At 49.5% G+C, this 14637-nt stretch overlaps 7 protein-coding genes across 7 annotated transcripts; 2 read left to right on the top strand and 5 right to left on the bottom strand.

Moving 5' to 3' along the window:
* Positions 1 to 162: 162 nt before the first annotated feature.
* trm8 (tRNA (guanine46-N7)-methyltransferase) lies at positions 163 to 1398 on the bottom strand (the record flags this gene model as incomplete). The annotated part of the gene is made up of 3 exons (XM_016747593.1): positions 163 to 827; positions 914 to 1101; positions 1232 to 1398. The coding sequence occupies 3 exons, from the start codon at positions 1396 to 1398 to the stop codon at positions 163 to 165; spliced, it is 1020 nt and encodes a 339-aa protein (XP_016593079.1).
* Positions 1399 to 1618: 220 nt separating this feature from the next.
* On the top strand, positions 1619 to 2287 carry PEX2_103220 (ESCRT-II subunit protein VPS25; the record flags this gene model as incomplete). The annotated part of the gene is made up of 2 exons (XM_016747592.1): positions 1619 to 2114; positions 2175 to 2287. The coding sequence occupies 2 exons, from the start codon at positions 1619 to 1621 to the stop codon at positions 2285 to 2287; spliced, it is 609 nt and encodes a 202-aa protein (XP_016593078.1).
* A 201-nt stretch (positions 2288 to 2488) lies between these two features.
* On the bottom strand, positions 2489 to 5213 carry PEX2_103210 (uncharacterized protein; the record flags this gene model as incomplete). Its single annotated transcript, XM_016747591.1, has 4 exons — positions 2489 to 3145; positions 3207 to 4575; positions 4624 to 5060; positions 5121 to 5213. 4 exons carry the CDS (start codon positions 5211 to 5213, stop codon positions 2489 to 2491), a joined length of 2556 nt encoding a protein of 851 aa, XP_016593077.1.
* Positions 5214 to 6435: 1222 nt separating this feature from the next.
* PEX2_103200 (uncharacterized protein) lies at positions 6436 to 7700 on the bottom strand (the record flags this gene model as incomplete). The annotated part of the gene is made up of 6 exons (XM_016747590.1): positions 6436 to 6804; positions 6854 to 6926; positions 7014 to 7185; positions 7255 to 7352; positions 7404 to 7545; positions 7604 to 7700. The coding sequence occupies 6 exons, from the start codon at positions 7698 to 7700 to the stop codon at positions 6436 to 6438; spliced, it is 951 nt and encodes a 316-aa protein (XP_016593076.1).
* A 545-nt stretch (positions 7701 to 8245) lies between these two features.
* Positions 8246 to 9049, top strand: PEX2_103190 (uncharacterized protein; the record flags this gene model as incomplete). Its single annotated transcript, XM_016747589.1, has 1 exon — positions 8246 to 9049. The coding sequence occupies one exon, from the start codon at positions 8246 to 8248 to the stop codon at positions 9047 to 9049; it is 804 nt and encodes a 267-aa protein (XP_016593075.1).
* A 226-nt stretch (positions 9050 to 9275) lies between these two features.
* Positions 9276 to 12688, bottom strand: PEX2_103180 (sulfate transporter family protein; the record flags this gene model as incomplete). Its single annotated transcript, XM_016747588.1, has 4 exons — positions 9276 to 10736; positions 10788 to 10987; positions 11041 to 12384; positions 12457 to 12688. 4 exons carry the CDS (start codon positions 12686 to 12688, stop codon positions 9276 to 9278), a joined length of 3237 nt encoding a protein of 1078 aa, XP_016593074.1.
* Positions 12689 to 13730: 1042 nt separating this feature from the next.
* On the bottom strand, positions 13731 to 14601 carry PEX2_103170 (DNA replication protein PSF1; the record flags this gene model as incomplete). Its single annotated transcript, XM_016747587.1, has 3 exons — positions 13731 to 13824; positions 13886 to 14406; positions 14527 to 14601. 3 exons carry the CDS (start codon positions 14599 to 14601, stop codon positions 13731 to 13733), a joined length of 690 nt encoding a protein of 229 aa, XP_016593073.1.
* Between the last annotated feature and the right edge of the window lie 36 nt (positions 14602 to 14637).

Raw genomic sequence — 14637 nt, 5'->3', positions numbered from 1 at the left:
CGATGTTGGAGTATGATATTGGCAATGCATTTAGAATGGGAGTGAGAAAAAAAACGCCTCAAAACACCTCTCTCTCTTATCATCGTATTATTGAGATCAATGATTTCAATAACTTCCCATACTCTCCTCTCTAATTAGGTATCTAATCCCCTCCACTCCTTTTCAAGCAGGCCACTCAGGATCGGCCTTGCGTCTGAAAACAGCAACATACTTGTTACCCTTATTTCTCGTAACCTTCTTCGACTCCTCTGTCTCAAACTTCATAACCCGCACACAGGGATCAAGAGCGAGCTCCTCCTCAGAAACTCGCTCAAACAGATCCTTACTGCTTGCAGCAGGAGCAGGCCCACCCTCCGGCTGCTCGCCATGCAGGAAATGCCGCAGGACCCAGTGGTGATACTCCTCGACATCGGTAATGGTGTACAGCAGACCGCCGGGCCGCAGGACAAACGCATACTCGGAGTTCAGGGACTCGGAGATAATACGGGCCTTGTGCTTACGGGCCTTGAAGTGCGGGTCCGGGAAGCAAATGAAGATCTTGGAGAGTTGGTGGTGGCCGAAGAAGTTGGGGAGGAACTTCATTGTGTTGCTGCGGATTGCGGTGATATTTTCGAAGTTTCCTGGGAAGAGTTTCTCCGTGCCGATGTCATCGTCGTTGGCCGGGGCCGGGGCCGGGGTTGATTCGGTGTTTTCGGGTTCCGTCGAGGCATCTTGGGGTTCGGTTGATGATGCGTTCGCGGCTTTGTTCTTCAGGCGTTGTTGCTGGCTGCGTAGCGCGTGGATGCGAGAGCTGAGGTATTCCAGCACTGAGGTACGGATTTCCATGCCTGTGGGTTTGTTGTTAGTTTCGCGGTGCTCACTCGGCCGGGTATAGATATCAATGGGTTGTTATATATCGCTGCGCTGTACATACCAACCATTAGGGTATCTGGCAGCAATGGCGCCAGACCAACCATCAGTCCGCCGAATCCACATCCGATATCCACGACTTCGACCTCCTTGGTCAACTTGCGCCCTCCGCTGAGATTCGTTTTGGACGCATCTGGATCCACAAATGCAGGGTAATGGGATGACCAGTCCATATGCGCGGGGCTGATGGGGCTATTCAAGGATCAGTTAGCTATCGGTTCGCGATCGGATGTGTAGGAATTGTCGCCAGTGAAGCTCAAGAGCCCCATGGATATTCTCATAGAAACGATTCAACGTGAAATAGGCAAAAGAGGATACATACTACTCTAGCCGGTGGTCAGAGAAGGGATTCGCATGCGCGCGCTGGCGGAAGAATTTCTTCTGCGGCATCTTGATGACGGAGCCATCTGTGGATTCCTGCTGGGCCTGTACTTTGCGACGGTATTCTTCACGCTTGACGCGCTTTGCAGGTGGGTTTTGGGTGGCCATTGTGAAGAGCAGACAACCTTTGGAAGCAGAGGAAAGTCGAGAGAAATCGAAAAGGCCGAAGTCGAAATTGAGAAAATCCGGCCCCACCTTTTACTCCACAGCTTGGAGTCGCTCTTGTGTCTTCTTGTCTTTTAACATTCTACTTGTCTTGTATTTTCTACTTCTATTTGAGCTATTGAGCTATTTGATATTCCCTCTTCACTATTTAATTCCCTCCAAAATGACGACAACACCCCCCTTCCCCTTCCCACCAACATACAATTTCCCCCCCTTCTTCACCCCGCAACCAAACACAACAACCCGCCACTCGCAGCTCGAGAAATGGTCCTCTCTAATCCAGTCCTGGTGCCGGCATCATCGTCATTACCGTCTCTCCTTAATCGACGCCGTTGAAACCCCGCTCTTCCACAACACAACTCTGCGCAAGCGCCTCGATCTGCGCGAGGCCCGCGAGGTAATCGACTGGATGACCAAGAGCGAAGAGGAAGGCGGCGGTGGGCGGCGAGCGGAGTGGATCTCTGATGGTGGGGGTGCGTCGTCTTCAGTGACTTTGGTAAATGGCGCTGGGCAGGGACCGAAGACAGTTGCGTGGATTTGGTGGAGGCGGCCTGAGGAGTGGGCGGATGTGTTGGTTGAGTGGGTTGAGGGTACTGGGCAGAGAGGGTCGGTTCTGACTGTCTATGAGCTTATTCATGGGGAGGGGGCTATGTCGCAGGGTAAGAACTCTTTGGTTGTGGGTGATAGTGTCTACGGGTTGTGCTGATTCGTGTCTACAGAGTTCCATGGCATGGATACTGATATCATGCTGCGGTCCCTGAATGTCTTGGTTAAGAGGGGCAGGGCCCAGATTTTCGGTGGTGAGGGCCAGGAGGGTGTTAAGTTCTTTTGAAGAGCTCAAGATGAGATGCTGGGATTTCTCTATGAGATAAATCGTGGCTATTCGTGACAAAAACAAAGCGCTTCTCATGTGCAGTCAAAAGACATGTCAAATCACATCGCCAATACTCCAAGATTATAGACAGAATCCATGTTCTTGGGTTGAAAGCCCAAAAGTGGATGAGGAGTGTGGACTCAATACCTTGGTATCAGTCTACTGCTCCATCTTCTCGATCATCTCCTCAGTCAGCTCGTATTCGTCGGTGGCACGTGTCTCCTGCGACATGGCCATGTCCAGAAGCCAGTCAACTCGGACGATCCGTGGAGTTTTCTTGATATCCAGCGCTAATTGACGGAAGCGAGGCCAGACTCGACCGTGGTTAGCTCCGGCGCTGCTGAGAAGAAAGACGTCCTTGCGGGCAGGGTTGTCGTCTTCTGCTTCGCTTTCCTCGTCGCTCTCCTCCCGCCGAGAATGATTCGCTATGGCCAGACGGCCACGGAAAAGCATGCACTCTCCTCCGTTTGTTTCAACGATAGATTTGAATGCATCGAATCCGCCTCGAATGTCCTCGACACAATAGATGCGATAGCCCTGCAGCATTTTATTCTTGTTCTTCTTTGCGTTTGTTGTGACAGAAGACAGGTCAAAATTGTACTTCTTCTCGGCTTCTTTATCCTCCAGAGGGAAATCGGAGGGGTCAAGCAATTCCTCCTTCTTTAGGCAACTGGTGATGAAGTCTGTGCTCACGATCATCGGCGCATATGCGAGTGCATTGACAAATTTAGTGGTTCGCAAGATCGATGGTGCGGCCAAGTGAGTGCATCGTCGGGCATCTTGAACCACCATAATACCAAGATCTCGAAGGCCTCGCTGTGAAAGTGTCAGTAGATCTTGAGCCAATCATGTTTATAATTGCAATAGCCAAACAAACCTTGTCTGCATCCTCCTTCTTCTCGTTGCCTTTCCCTACCCATCTCTGATAGCCAGTAATCAACAGGTGCATAGCAATTGGTGGCCGAGACTTTTTCTGTTTTTTAGTCTCCAGCGCTTGCTCGCCATCGCTCTCATCCTCGGCTTCTAGTGAGGCACGCTTCTTGTTCTCCTGGATTCGGCCCTCGTCTGACTTTCGTCTGCCACCGTAGATGACACCTCCCACACGTTTTCTTTCCTTTTCGTACAAAGCAAGGTCCGGGGCATACTCATGGAGTCGGGCAGTTGCCGCCTCTTTTGACTTGCGGCTATTGGTCGACGATGGGGTCTCGTTCTCTTTGCCCTCAGACATAATTTGAGTTCGTGCGGGTGTTTGGACAGGTCGGCGTGACTTCCCATTTCCCTGCGGAGTACCGAGCGAAGTTTCTGGGGCATCCTCATCAATCTTCCGTTTCTTCTCAGCAGGAGGCTGTACCGAAACCATATTTTGGTTCTTACTCTGCATTGCGCGCCGTGGGCTATGAGCAACAGTCTCCCCGGGCGAGAAAAAGACCTGTTCTAAAACATTGCGGTCGAGCTGGGTCTGGCCTGCGACTTCTCCAAGATTGGTTCGCAGAGGGAAGTGGCTATAGCGCGGGTTTGAGGCCGGCTGTAGCTTCCATTTTGCATAACTGTCCTCCAGCCACAGGTGGTTGACAACTTCAAGGCCCCATTCCTTTGCCGCATTGCATTTCTCACTCGTCCCATGTGCCGTAATTAGATGGGTATTTTCTTGCTTTAAGGTTTTTGTACATTCTGCACCTGCTGCTGCGATCAAGTTCTCCAAGTAGATTCTTGCTTCGCCAACGTAATTGGACAAACTGATCTTCAAGCCTTCAAATCCAGGGATTCCAGTGCGAGATATCGGGTAGTGTAGTAGTCGTCTGAGGGGTGAAGTGTATGTGTTGAATGTCATGAGGCGGTAGAGCCACGCGAGGTTTCCAACGTCTATGTTCAGTCGCGATGCCGTGCGGTACGCAAATCCTTCTCGGTAACGACAAATTAACATGTCTGCCGCATCAATATTTGATGTCATTGTGGCACCGCCTTGTTCGAGGACCGTTTTGATTGATTCATGCAAGTGCGAGCCGATTCCAAGATCCGGAGATAACATGATAGATTTCCCTTCGAAGACACTCCGTTGGCCTGATTTATGTGCCGAACTGGATGGCTCGGGTAGCTTAGACGGGTCTGTTGTCGACGCACCGACCAAATCCTTATTCTCTTGCCATCGGATTGGAGTATCAGGACCTACGCGCAAGATCTCTGGGTCTGGAAGTGTGTATGGACGTTCATCGATTCTTCGACCAAGTTTAAGGCAGTCGTCAAACCTATTTTCAGTCAGCGAGGGTCTCTGGCTTTTGTATCATGGAACTCACCAGTGCGGTAGTACAATCTTCACGTTCAATTTCTTTGCCTGGACAATGCGCGCCTTGTCGGAATCGGCCGTGAGGTCCACCAGATGTGTAACCATCTGAGAAACTCTTGGTGCGTACAATCCACCTTTCGCGACCACACCACCTATGATTGCATCCTTGTCTCCCTCGGGTATGTCGCCGCAGGTAACCACTACATCATTCATGAACAGACGCGGGTCTGGGCTGTATTGGCGGGGGTTGGCCAATTTTCGCTTCGTCAATGAGTTATTCACCCATTGTGGCTTCACCACAGGGATCAGCGCATCGCAGGTAGTATCGTAGGCTTCGAAGTCAATTGTGGTAGAAATCAAATGGCTGAACTTGGCCACATCGGGGACCTCGGCACCCGGTTGGACAATCAGAGGCTCGCCGCCATTTTGTTCGAGAATTGTTGCCAGCTGAGCGATTTTATTTTGTCAGTCTAGTCGAAGCTGTATTAGTGGCGGGAAAATACATACCTGCTCCGCAGAGTCACTCGAGAGATCCTTGGAGCATACAATGCAAAGGCAACACTGCTCGAAAAGCTTAGACTCTCTGTTTTCAGCCGTCATGTCCAAAGCTCGAGGTTGAGTATGCAACTGAAGACTCGGTCGTTGATTTAAAAAATCTTCAAGAGGGTCACATCCAAGTGTAAAACCAAAATGAGGTAGTCGGGGACGCGCCCACGCGTGTCAGGAACGCCGGATCACGTGCACCATAGCGCGCGGAGATTGGACTCCGTAGTTTGATCTATCAAATTTGGAGACAAGTTTGGCTCTTCTTTAGTATAATCTAAGACACTTCTCCGTACTCTGTACACATTGTAGTTATAACCATTTAACATCAGCTCAGAATTGCAGTCAAATAAGCAACTTCCAAAGTCATATTTGGTGTATGCTTATAATCTACCAGATGGCACTTTCAGTTACAAGTATTGACTTGGCAGTCATTCAAAGCCCTGACCAGTAATCGCTCTCTTAATATAGAATAGAATAATAGAAAAAAGCTGGTCTCTGTACAACTATGTTTACTACCATGAGGTTTCGTTTATACATCCTAGGCGGTGTAATTCTGCCGAAAAGTGAGGTTATAATGAACTGAACGCATAGATATTTCGCCCTTCGGGGCATATGGTCAACTGAAAATATACAGAGAAGATTAGCATGGCCCCTGCACTAAGGATGACACGCTTAATCAAAGAGAAGCTACCTATTTTTTTATTTATTTACGCGAGCTCAATTAAGGCATTAGAGTACGGACATTTTGCTACAATGTATTTGATTGGTCCTATGCCATGTGGAGGTCACGTGGCGTCGCCGTTCGACCCACCGTATCTTCAAAAACTGAGGTTATATTGAGTTCCTGCAATAGACCTTTCGACCTTCAGGAAATATTTACATTAAAATATACAGAGAAAATTAGTCTGTTCCCTGCATGCGCTTGGATCACGCACCCAATCAAAGAGAAATTACCTATATTCTTTTCCTTTCGAGGTCCTTTACTGCAGTTACAATGTGTGTGGGTCTACAAGGACGACGCGCGATGAGACTGGAAGTCTGCACGTTCACCAGCCTGATAAAATAGGTAAGGAGGTGCTTTTCTGATCACCAAATGTAACTATGACTATGACTATGACTATTATTACATTTCATGGTGCGAATATGATGAACAATTGCTAATAAATTGAACTCGATTTATGCTCTCAATCAGACAAACCAGAGGCGTCTCCAACACATTTCAACTAACTCGCTCAGAACCAGTTTGCCACAGTGATCAACCAGGTGCGAAAAACTCTTAGTCTGATTGACTGCAATCTTCCTTCCTCATGCATACTCGGTCCATTTCTTCAGAGATAGGGCCATATGCCGCATCCAAATTGCTTGACGGCAGATACAGCCCAGCAAAGATATCAGTGACAGCATCAATCGGCCACTCTTCTTGGTCCTCGAGCTCAGAGTCAATCTCGGACACAGACTGGGACACATTTTCGCAATCAGGTCCAGATCCAGATGTAAAATCAGGGTTCACATCGGGGTCATTGTCAGATGTGGGTTCAATTTGAGTAGACTGTTCACATCTAGAGGGTTTCAGAGAGTGGTCGCTACCGGGTGTTGACGGCGCAACTAAGGGCATCGGTTGATTGGGAGGAAGAAGGATTCCGCGCTCATTACTGTTAACATACTTGCTCTTGGGTTCTTAGGAGCATACCTACTACGTATCCGGATCGACGGCTGGCTCGGTGAAATTGGGTTCCGTACTCTACAGCAAATTGGACATCAGTGCGCCTGGTAGAACATATCATTAGTGTATGCTTGATCAAACCCTTGCCCCTCCCCCCCAAACACCCCCGAAGAGTAATAAAAAAGACCTACGCAATTTCCTCCAACGCATCACAATAGTAGCCGATCATAGAATTATGAATATCCTTCTGATTAGGTTCCTTGACATAGAGGGCATTGCGCCAGCCTCCCATCAACACCCAGCGTTTTATCGCGTTATCCCCAGCAGTCTTTTCATCGATGGACCGGAAACCCAACGGGTTAGCTATACACAATCAGCATATACTGAGCATTGACAGAATTCAAAACATGAAATATGTATGTATGTACGCACCGGCACCAGAATGAAATATACGAATATGAGCGCTGAAATTTCTCCCGTTTTGGAAACCAGCCCCGCACATCCGATTGCCTTGAATCAAGATATCGCAACTATTTTAATTAGCGTAAATCTGATAGAAGATCCAGGAGCTTGTATGATACACCACTGTGTTATAGCTATTCATAGTGACCATAGGAGCTGGTGACCCTTCACTAGCAAGAGCAAGTATCTGTTCTTTCTTCGATACATAGCGGCCTCGGGGCCGTTTAAAATCCCAATCAGGATTATTATTTGGAATAGGTCCTATCAAGGTTCAATATGCTGCAATGCCCAGCACAAATTACCTATATTCTGTACTCACCGTGTGCATAGCCCCAAACTGGGTGTGGGTTCACCGCATCCAGTACATCCGGATTGACAAAGTCGCTTTTAGACAACCGTAAGCGAGCTGCCGCCATCCTGTCCAGATGGCTGGTTGATGGACGAGCTTGCAACAAAAATGTGAAAGGAGAAAGATGTGCAGGGTACAGTGATGGCAAGGAACAAGAAAGTATTAGGAATCATGGAGGGGTTTTATAGACTTCGTGCATATAGCGGTGGCAAACAAGGAGCAGAATGTCTGGAATAGGCCTTGTTTAGGAAAGTTCCCTATGTGTTCGACGGGGGGAACGAGTGTGATCAACCCCTATGTTCTTACGGAACTTTCTTGGACAGTTTTAGAGAAGAATTGTATCACTACCTTAAAGGATCGTTATGGGCTCGGGATGCCATTGCTTCCGATGCTAAATACACCTTTCCTATTGTGGTCGGATATGCGGCCAAATCGGGAAGCACTCATAAGATCCATTTCTATAATTGTGCATTTCGGTCTCGGCCCCGGCACACTGACGGAAAAACGAGAAAAGTCAGCATCTCGGTGATAGATGACAATAAATACGTAGAGATTGAGCACCCGAAGCTGTAGAACTATCTTTCGGCAAAGCCTCAACTCCATTTGGTAGCTATGCCGCCCCAGAAAATCGCCATCCTTGGTTCTACAGGTCGAACTGGCCGTGTCATCGTGAAAAATCTGCTGGAAAGTGAAGACGAGTCTTATCATCTCCACCTTCTCGTGCGTTCCAAAGAAAGGCTTGAAGGCCTGATACCTGGCATTCAACTCCATCCCCGGGTGACGATAGAGGAAGGACTTCCCAACGAGGTTGCAGCAGTCAAAAATTGCCTTTCCGAAGCATCATTCATTGTGTGCACCATAGGCACCAACAACAATGAGCCTGGGATCAAAACGATTCAGGATACCGCGTCGACGATTGTCGCTGCCTTGCTTGAGCTGAAGAAAGAGGGCGGAAATATGTGGAAGCGTCCACGTCTCACGCTTCTTTCCTCAGCTTCGCGGAATGATCAGTTCATATCGCTGCGTCCTTGGGTGCTGCATTGGGCGATCATGAACGCATTCAATTATGTCTATGCAGACCTCGCAGTTGCTGAGGGTATCCTTTTGTCGAACAAATCACTTTTGACATTGACGCTGGTCCAACCTCCCTTACTAGTAGAAGGGAAAAGGTCAGAGTTCACAATTTCCGAGACCTACGTGGGCCCAGCTGTTTCTTACGAGGATCTTGGAGCTGCAATGGCAGAGCTGTGTATAGTACCGGAAGCAGATGGGCCGACCTGTACGGGAGTCACTAGCGACGACTCGTTAGGAGAGGTTGGAGCTGCATTGCAAGGGCCAAAAAATCTCTTGACGGGTTTCTTGGGCAGAATGGTACCTGGGTATTGGAAAGTACACGGGCTTTGCTTTGGAGGTTGAAGAACAACCTTGCTCATCGCCTTGTTTGATATTTCTCTCTCTCACTTGACACGTACGAATTAGTTTAAAATAAAATCAGTATGCATGCATGCTTCAGCTGCTATATACGAATGAATATGTAAACCAAAATCCTGGGAATATCAACATTAAAAGCGAAGTCCAACAACTCGCTCAGATAACCACCAAGCTAGATGCAAACAACAAACCAGCCAACAAAAAAGGAAAATCAAGCTGCCATCGTCAAAACGTACGAGGTGATACTATCCATACGCTCGGTCGTCAACTTTAAACTAACAGTCAACAGCTCACGAGCAATGCGCGGCTCCTTATCCTGCAGCACCTTCCACTGTACCCCGGTCAAACACCAAGCCACACAATCGCGCTCAGCCTTGACGGTCGCCGTGCGGCGCGTATCACTGAAGAAAGGCAGTTCGCCGCATGGTCGACCAGCGACAATGAGCTCAAAGTAACGGCCTTGCGGAAGGTCGTAGCCAGCGCGCAACATGCCAGACTCGAGGAGGTAGAAGGCGCGCGGGGCATCGCCTTCGTGGTATAGGACTGTGCCGGCGGGGTAGGATTCGCGGGAGAAGTAGGCACAGGCAGGGAACCAAAAGTCTTCGTTTTCGGTTGAGAGGCCTTGGAAGGTTTGGAGGAGGAGGGGGAGTGGTTGGCGCATGGCGGACCAGGCGGGTGAGGCCATCATTGTTGTTTCGTGGGCTTGGATGGTGGAGGTTGCAACGCGCTGCAGGTACTGGCGGCGTGGTGAGCTGACGATGTTGTCGGCTAGGGTGGGGGATTTAGGTCCTGAGGGCACGGGGACTGAGACGGGAACTTGGAGGAGCTCGGAGTTTGCGGTTGGGTCGGTGGGGGTGGAGAGTGCTTCCTGGCGGCTGTAGAAGACTTTCAGGTAGTTGTTCTCGCAGAACTCAAGGGCTGAGTTGAGGTCTTCGAAGATGGGGACGCCGGACTCGGACTCGAAAAGTCCTACGTTTTGTAGGGACTTGCCTACATCACCCTCGACATTCAAGCCGGAGATGGCTATCTGTACGTTGCGCTTTTGAAGAACGCGGTTGATGCGGGTGAATGCTTCTGCGGCTGAGAAGTCGAGTCCGTAGACCCGAGAAAAGTCGAGAATAAGGAATCGAATGGGACGCCGGTCGAAAGCTTCCTCCTCGATCAGACCACGCATGGTGTTCTCGACATTCACGATGGTTCCAAAGAAGAGATATCCACCAAGCTTGATCATCAGGGTCTGCTGCCCAGCTTCGCGTAGGAATTGTTGCTGGATAGGAGGACGTCGGACAGTCGACCCGGAAATTTCGCCCGAGAATGTTGCTCGAATGGCGGATTTGCGAGACGTTTGGACGACAAAGTTCACGCAGGCCAAAAGGATTCCAACAAAGATTCCAACCACGAAGTCCCAAGCGCCCATCGTAACGACGATGATGACAACGGTTAAATATTCAAGCCGGGTGAGCTTTCCCCATGTGTCCACTAATGCCTCCTGCAAAAGCTCAATGCCCAGCAAGAAAATCAAGGCACCAACAACCATAATAGGAATATAGCCGATTATGACTGGGCCAATGACCATAATCCCGGCAGTAGCTGCGGCCAACATCAGACCGGCCAACCGAGATGATCCGCCGCTTGCAATAAAGAGAAGACTATTGGTATAGACAAGATAGTTCTGTTTTTGTTAGCTCATTAACCACAGCTCCACCGATGGGGGGCCACATACCTGGACGCTTCCTACAAATCCTGAAAGTGCATTCGTCACGCCATGTGCCATGAGCTCTCTGTCAACATTGAGATTGTCTTCGCCGGTAGATATGCCGAGAGCAGGTACATTGATGGGCACGTGGAGCACACCAAAGAAAGTCAAAGCAAACATAGCCGGGATTGTTTCACCAAAGGCAGTCCAATTGACTTCCGAGAGATCTGTAACGAATCAGCAAGGCAACGCCCGGAAATATTGCAGCCAATCAACTCACCATAAAGAGAATAGAAATGATACCACGGGTTGTTCGAAGCTGGGGCAGCAAACACCCATCCGTTGTGGCGCAAAGCACCCATAGAGATCCTGGCGCTTAAGATGACAATGTAGAACACTACAGCAACGGCAATGAAGTAACCACCGACAAGGAAGTTTGAGCGAACAAATCGCTTAGTAACAAGCAGGCCAATTGCAAGGAACAGGGGTATCATCCAAAGAGGGAAAGTATCAAGTTGGAAAAGTTTCTGGATCGTGGGGAGGTTGTACTCAAAAGACCCGGGAAGCCGGGCTGAAACCTCCATTCCAGTTTGTAGAAGAAAGTAGCCCACGCCACCGATACAACCAATGAGAATATGACGGGGAAAGAAGCCAATGAGCGAGCCCAGTCCGCAGACACCCATTAAGAAGAACACCAAACCTGTAAGGATCGAACTAACCGAGAAGGCTAAGATGGTCGTTGCAATCACTGATTTCGGGTTGTCCTTGCCAATTGAATTCATGATGGTGAAAGCCATCTGGTGGAAGAAGGGTACTACTTCAATCATCTCACTTCCTATCCCTCCTTTGAAGATCGAGCCTCCACAGGAGAATACCACTTGCGAAATAATGGTACTGACATAGAACATTGAGATACCGTCAGTTCCTAGGTGAGCGAACAGGGGTTCTCCCAGAGGGAATAAGATCATTCCATAAGACAAGGCATCAAGAATGTTGAGAAGTAGTCCCAGCAATACGGCTGGAACTAGACTGGCGGGGTATACTACAGCCTCTTTCCAGATGACGCGCCTATCCCATGACTTTGGGTTCGACAAGGTGCGAGTATAGTGGGCGACAGATGAAACTCCTTTCGTTATTAAGTTTGGAGACCGTTTGACCGCCGGCCTTTGATTCTCGGCGTCGCCTGCACTTCCATAATTTTGTGTAGATTTGGATCGTGACTTGGATAGTAACGAGGTGTGCTCATTGTCTCCTTCGGTTTCGTCATAGGTCGTCGACGATGGGGGGAAGGAGATATCATCAGTCCCGGGTTGCGTGACCTGGTCCTCCTCCGTATCCGTCAATGGACGGCGAATCATCTCTGTCAAGGCCGAAGAGCCTGAAGCTGAAGCAGGGTCGATAGAGGGATATCCTGGCTCCAACAACCCCTCCCCCGCGGCAAGATGAGAGCTTGTAGCTTCATCCTGGGAGCAACTTGCAGAACTCTGGCTGCCGTGGAATATATCAAGGCTGGGGGGTAAGCCGGGCCCGTCCCTCAAGAGGGATTTTTTATTCAGCGAAAGGCCATAGGTAGCGAGTTCCGCGGTCTGGTCACGAAGACCCTCCGAAGCATAATGAGCTGGGTCTGCGATAGGTCGAATTGTCAGTAAAAAAATCGCGCGGTATCTCTAGCTTTACATTAGCCACAATGACCCACCCATATTGCTATTGAAAGACCGGTGGTAGAATGAACGATTTGGTGTTCTCGTTGTCGACCCATTGTAACTGGATGATTCCGCTCCCATTGGACCGGGCGGGCTGCCTAGATTTGCATGTTCCACCAGCGATTCTGACGGAGCGTTACCATGAATGTCGCGGTCAAACATCAGATTGCGTGACAGCGCCGATGCGCGGGAGTCGCGACGGCCGCGAGGTTGCAAAACCCCCATGGTTTCTCGCGCAATTGCCGTCCAACCAGGTTATGGCGAAGATCGAAAAAGTTGGTAAATTCGGAAGATAAAACGGGGCCACTAGCGCATGAGGCTACCGTTTAGACAAACATATGACGCAACCACAAGCATTGCACAGAAGGGGGGAGTGAATTATATGTATAGATAGAAGAGAAATGGTATTATCAAACACAAATATGAATTAGCAACGGACCCCGATAGAAAAGAAAACCCCCGAGGTACCGGAGTTTTTGACTAAACGTCCCTTATCTCCTAACAGTCGAGCTAAACCACATCCGGACTGATACAGATGGAGATAGTGGGAGGTGGTCTGTGCGTGAGACTAGGCGGAAAAACAATCCTTGGAGCGATGTGGGAGATGTGGATAAAACACACATCTCCCCCTACAATGGCTTAGGCTGTCTCTTCATCTGCACTAATTCCAGACTAACTCGACACATGAAACTACATACGTAATTAAAATGAGTATGCAGCAAGCTGCAGCTCCGTAGTCGGCTGCAGGCAGATACAGTGCTATACACTGCATGATCGGCATTGGTACCATGCAGTAGCCTCAGCCTTGTTATATCCTTGCATAACACCATGAGCCAATAAGCCACATAGGTATTGGCTGATATTTACCTAACAATCTGCTTAGCTTCGGACATATTACCACTATAGCTTAATTCCTTCTCGCCTCTCCAAGGTACTTGTCTAGACTGCATCTACGGAGCAGACTCCACCCACCTTGGTTGATCTTTTACGATCGGCCAATCTAGCCCTAAAAAACATACATTCGAAAGAGAGGGAGAAAAAACCTTCCATCAAACCAGCAGCCATACATAAATCGGACTCATGTCACACCATTGCAATGCAGAAAATCATCATTTTGGCCATTAGGTCTAGACACGCTAACGGCGGGGGTATCTCAAAGTACATGGTCCCTTCATAAAAACCACTGTAGATAGCCAACGCCAATTCATGTTTCTTGTACTCCGTACTCGTATAGAACCCGAAAAATCCAGGTAGTCCCGACTCACATTCAAGTCAACCGCTCCAGGAAACCCTGAGCAATTAGCCGTTCCACATCACCCTGACGAACATAGAGCTGACTGTTCTTGGTCAAGTTGATCACACTGAACCCGAATTAGCCACCAGATTCCCCAAAAAAATACCAGCAAAAAAAGAGAAACATACCCATATTCCGTCTGAATCTCACCAGCATCCTTCAACACTCGTACATCAATAAACAGATCTTTCGGCGGCTCCAGCGTCCCCGTCAAATCCACATCCGTCCATTGGCCCTTATACGCAGCAAGCATATCACCGTACTGGCGGAAATACTCCTCCTCCTCAGGACTCAGCGAGCTATGCCCGCTAGCCCCGAGAGCCGTGTGCTGAGCCGCCCCACCATCCTCGGACGGCTGCTGCTGCTCGAGGATATCTACACCCGTCCAGCACAGCTCCTCGAGCTTCTCTGTGCGCACGCGGTGGTACGCGAGTAGACAGCGCTTGTTTCGGCGCATGCACAGGTGGTCAACGAGTAGGGCGCATGCGATGGCTGGGTCGGCCGAGGGGTTGAACGCGCCCTCGAAGGGCTCTAGGAGACGGGTAACATCGCGGTCGAGATCGCGGACTTCGCGGGTTACTGCGCGCACAATCTCCGTTTGGTAGGGGGGTAGATGGGCGAGGGATTGGGTGCGTTTGGCGTGTTGGACCTATCGCGGGTAAGGTGTTGGTCAGCGAGCTGCGGTTTCTCTTGTTTTGCTATTTTGCGGTCGGTTTTGGGGTTGGGATGGTATGCTCCCAAGAGAAGGGGGAATAGATAGCCCACATACCAATTTGTTGCCGAGTTCGCCGTACATGGTGGCTACGCGGTCGGGGTCCTGGTGAGGGACGCGACTTTGATCCATTTCGGCGAGCGCCAAGATTGGCTCTTAGTCAGGTGG

Source organism: Penicillium expansum, assembly GCF_000769745.1.
Source record: "Penicillium expansum strain MD-8 chromosome Unknown contig362, whole genome shotgun sequence".
Taxonomy (NCBI): Eukaryota; Fungi; Ascomycota; class Eurotiomycetes; order Eurotiales; family Aspergillaceae; genus Penicillium; species Penicillium expansum.
The sequence above is the reverse complement of the archived record's forward strand: the minus strand, read 5'-3'. Positions and strand labels throughout refer to the sequence as shown.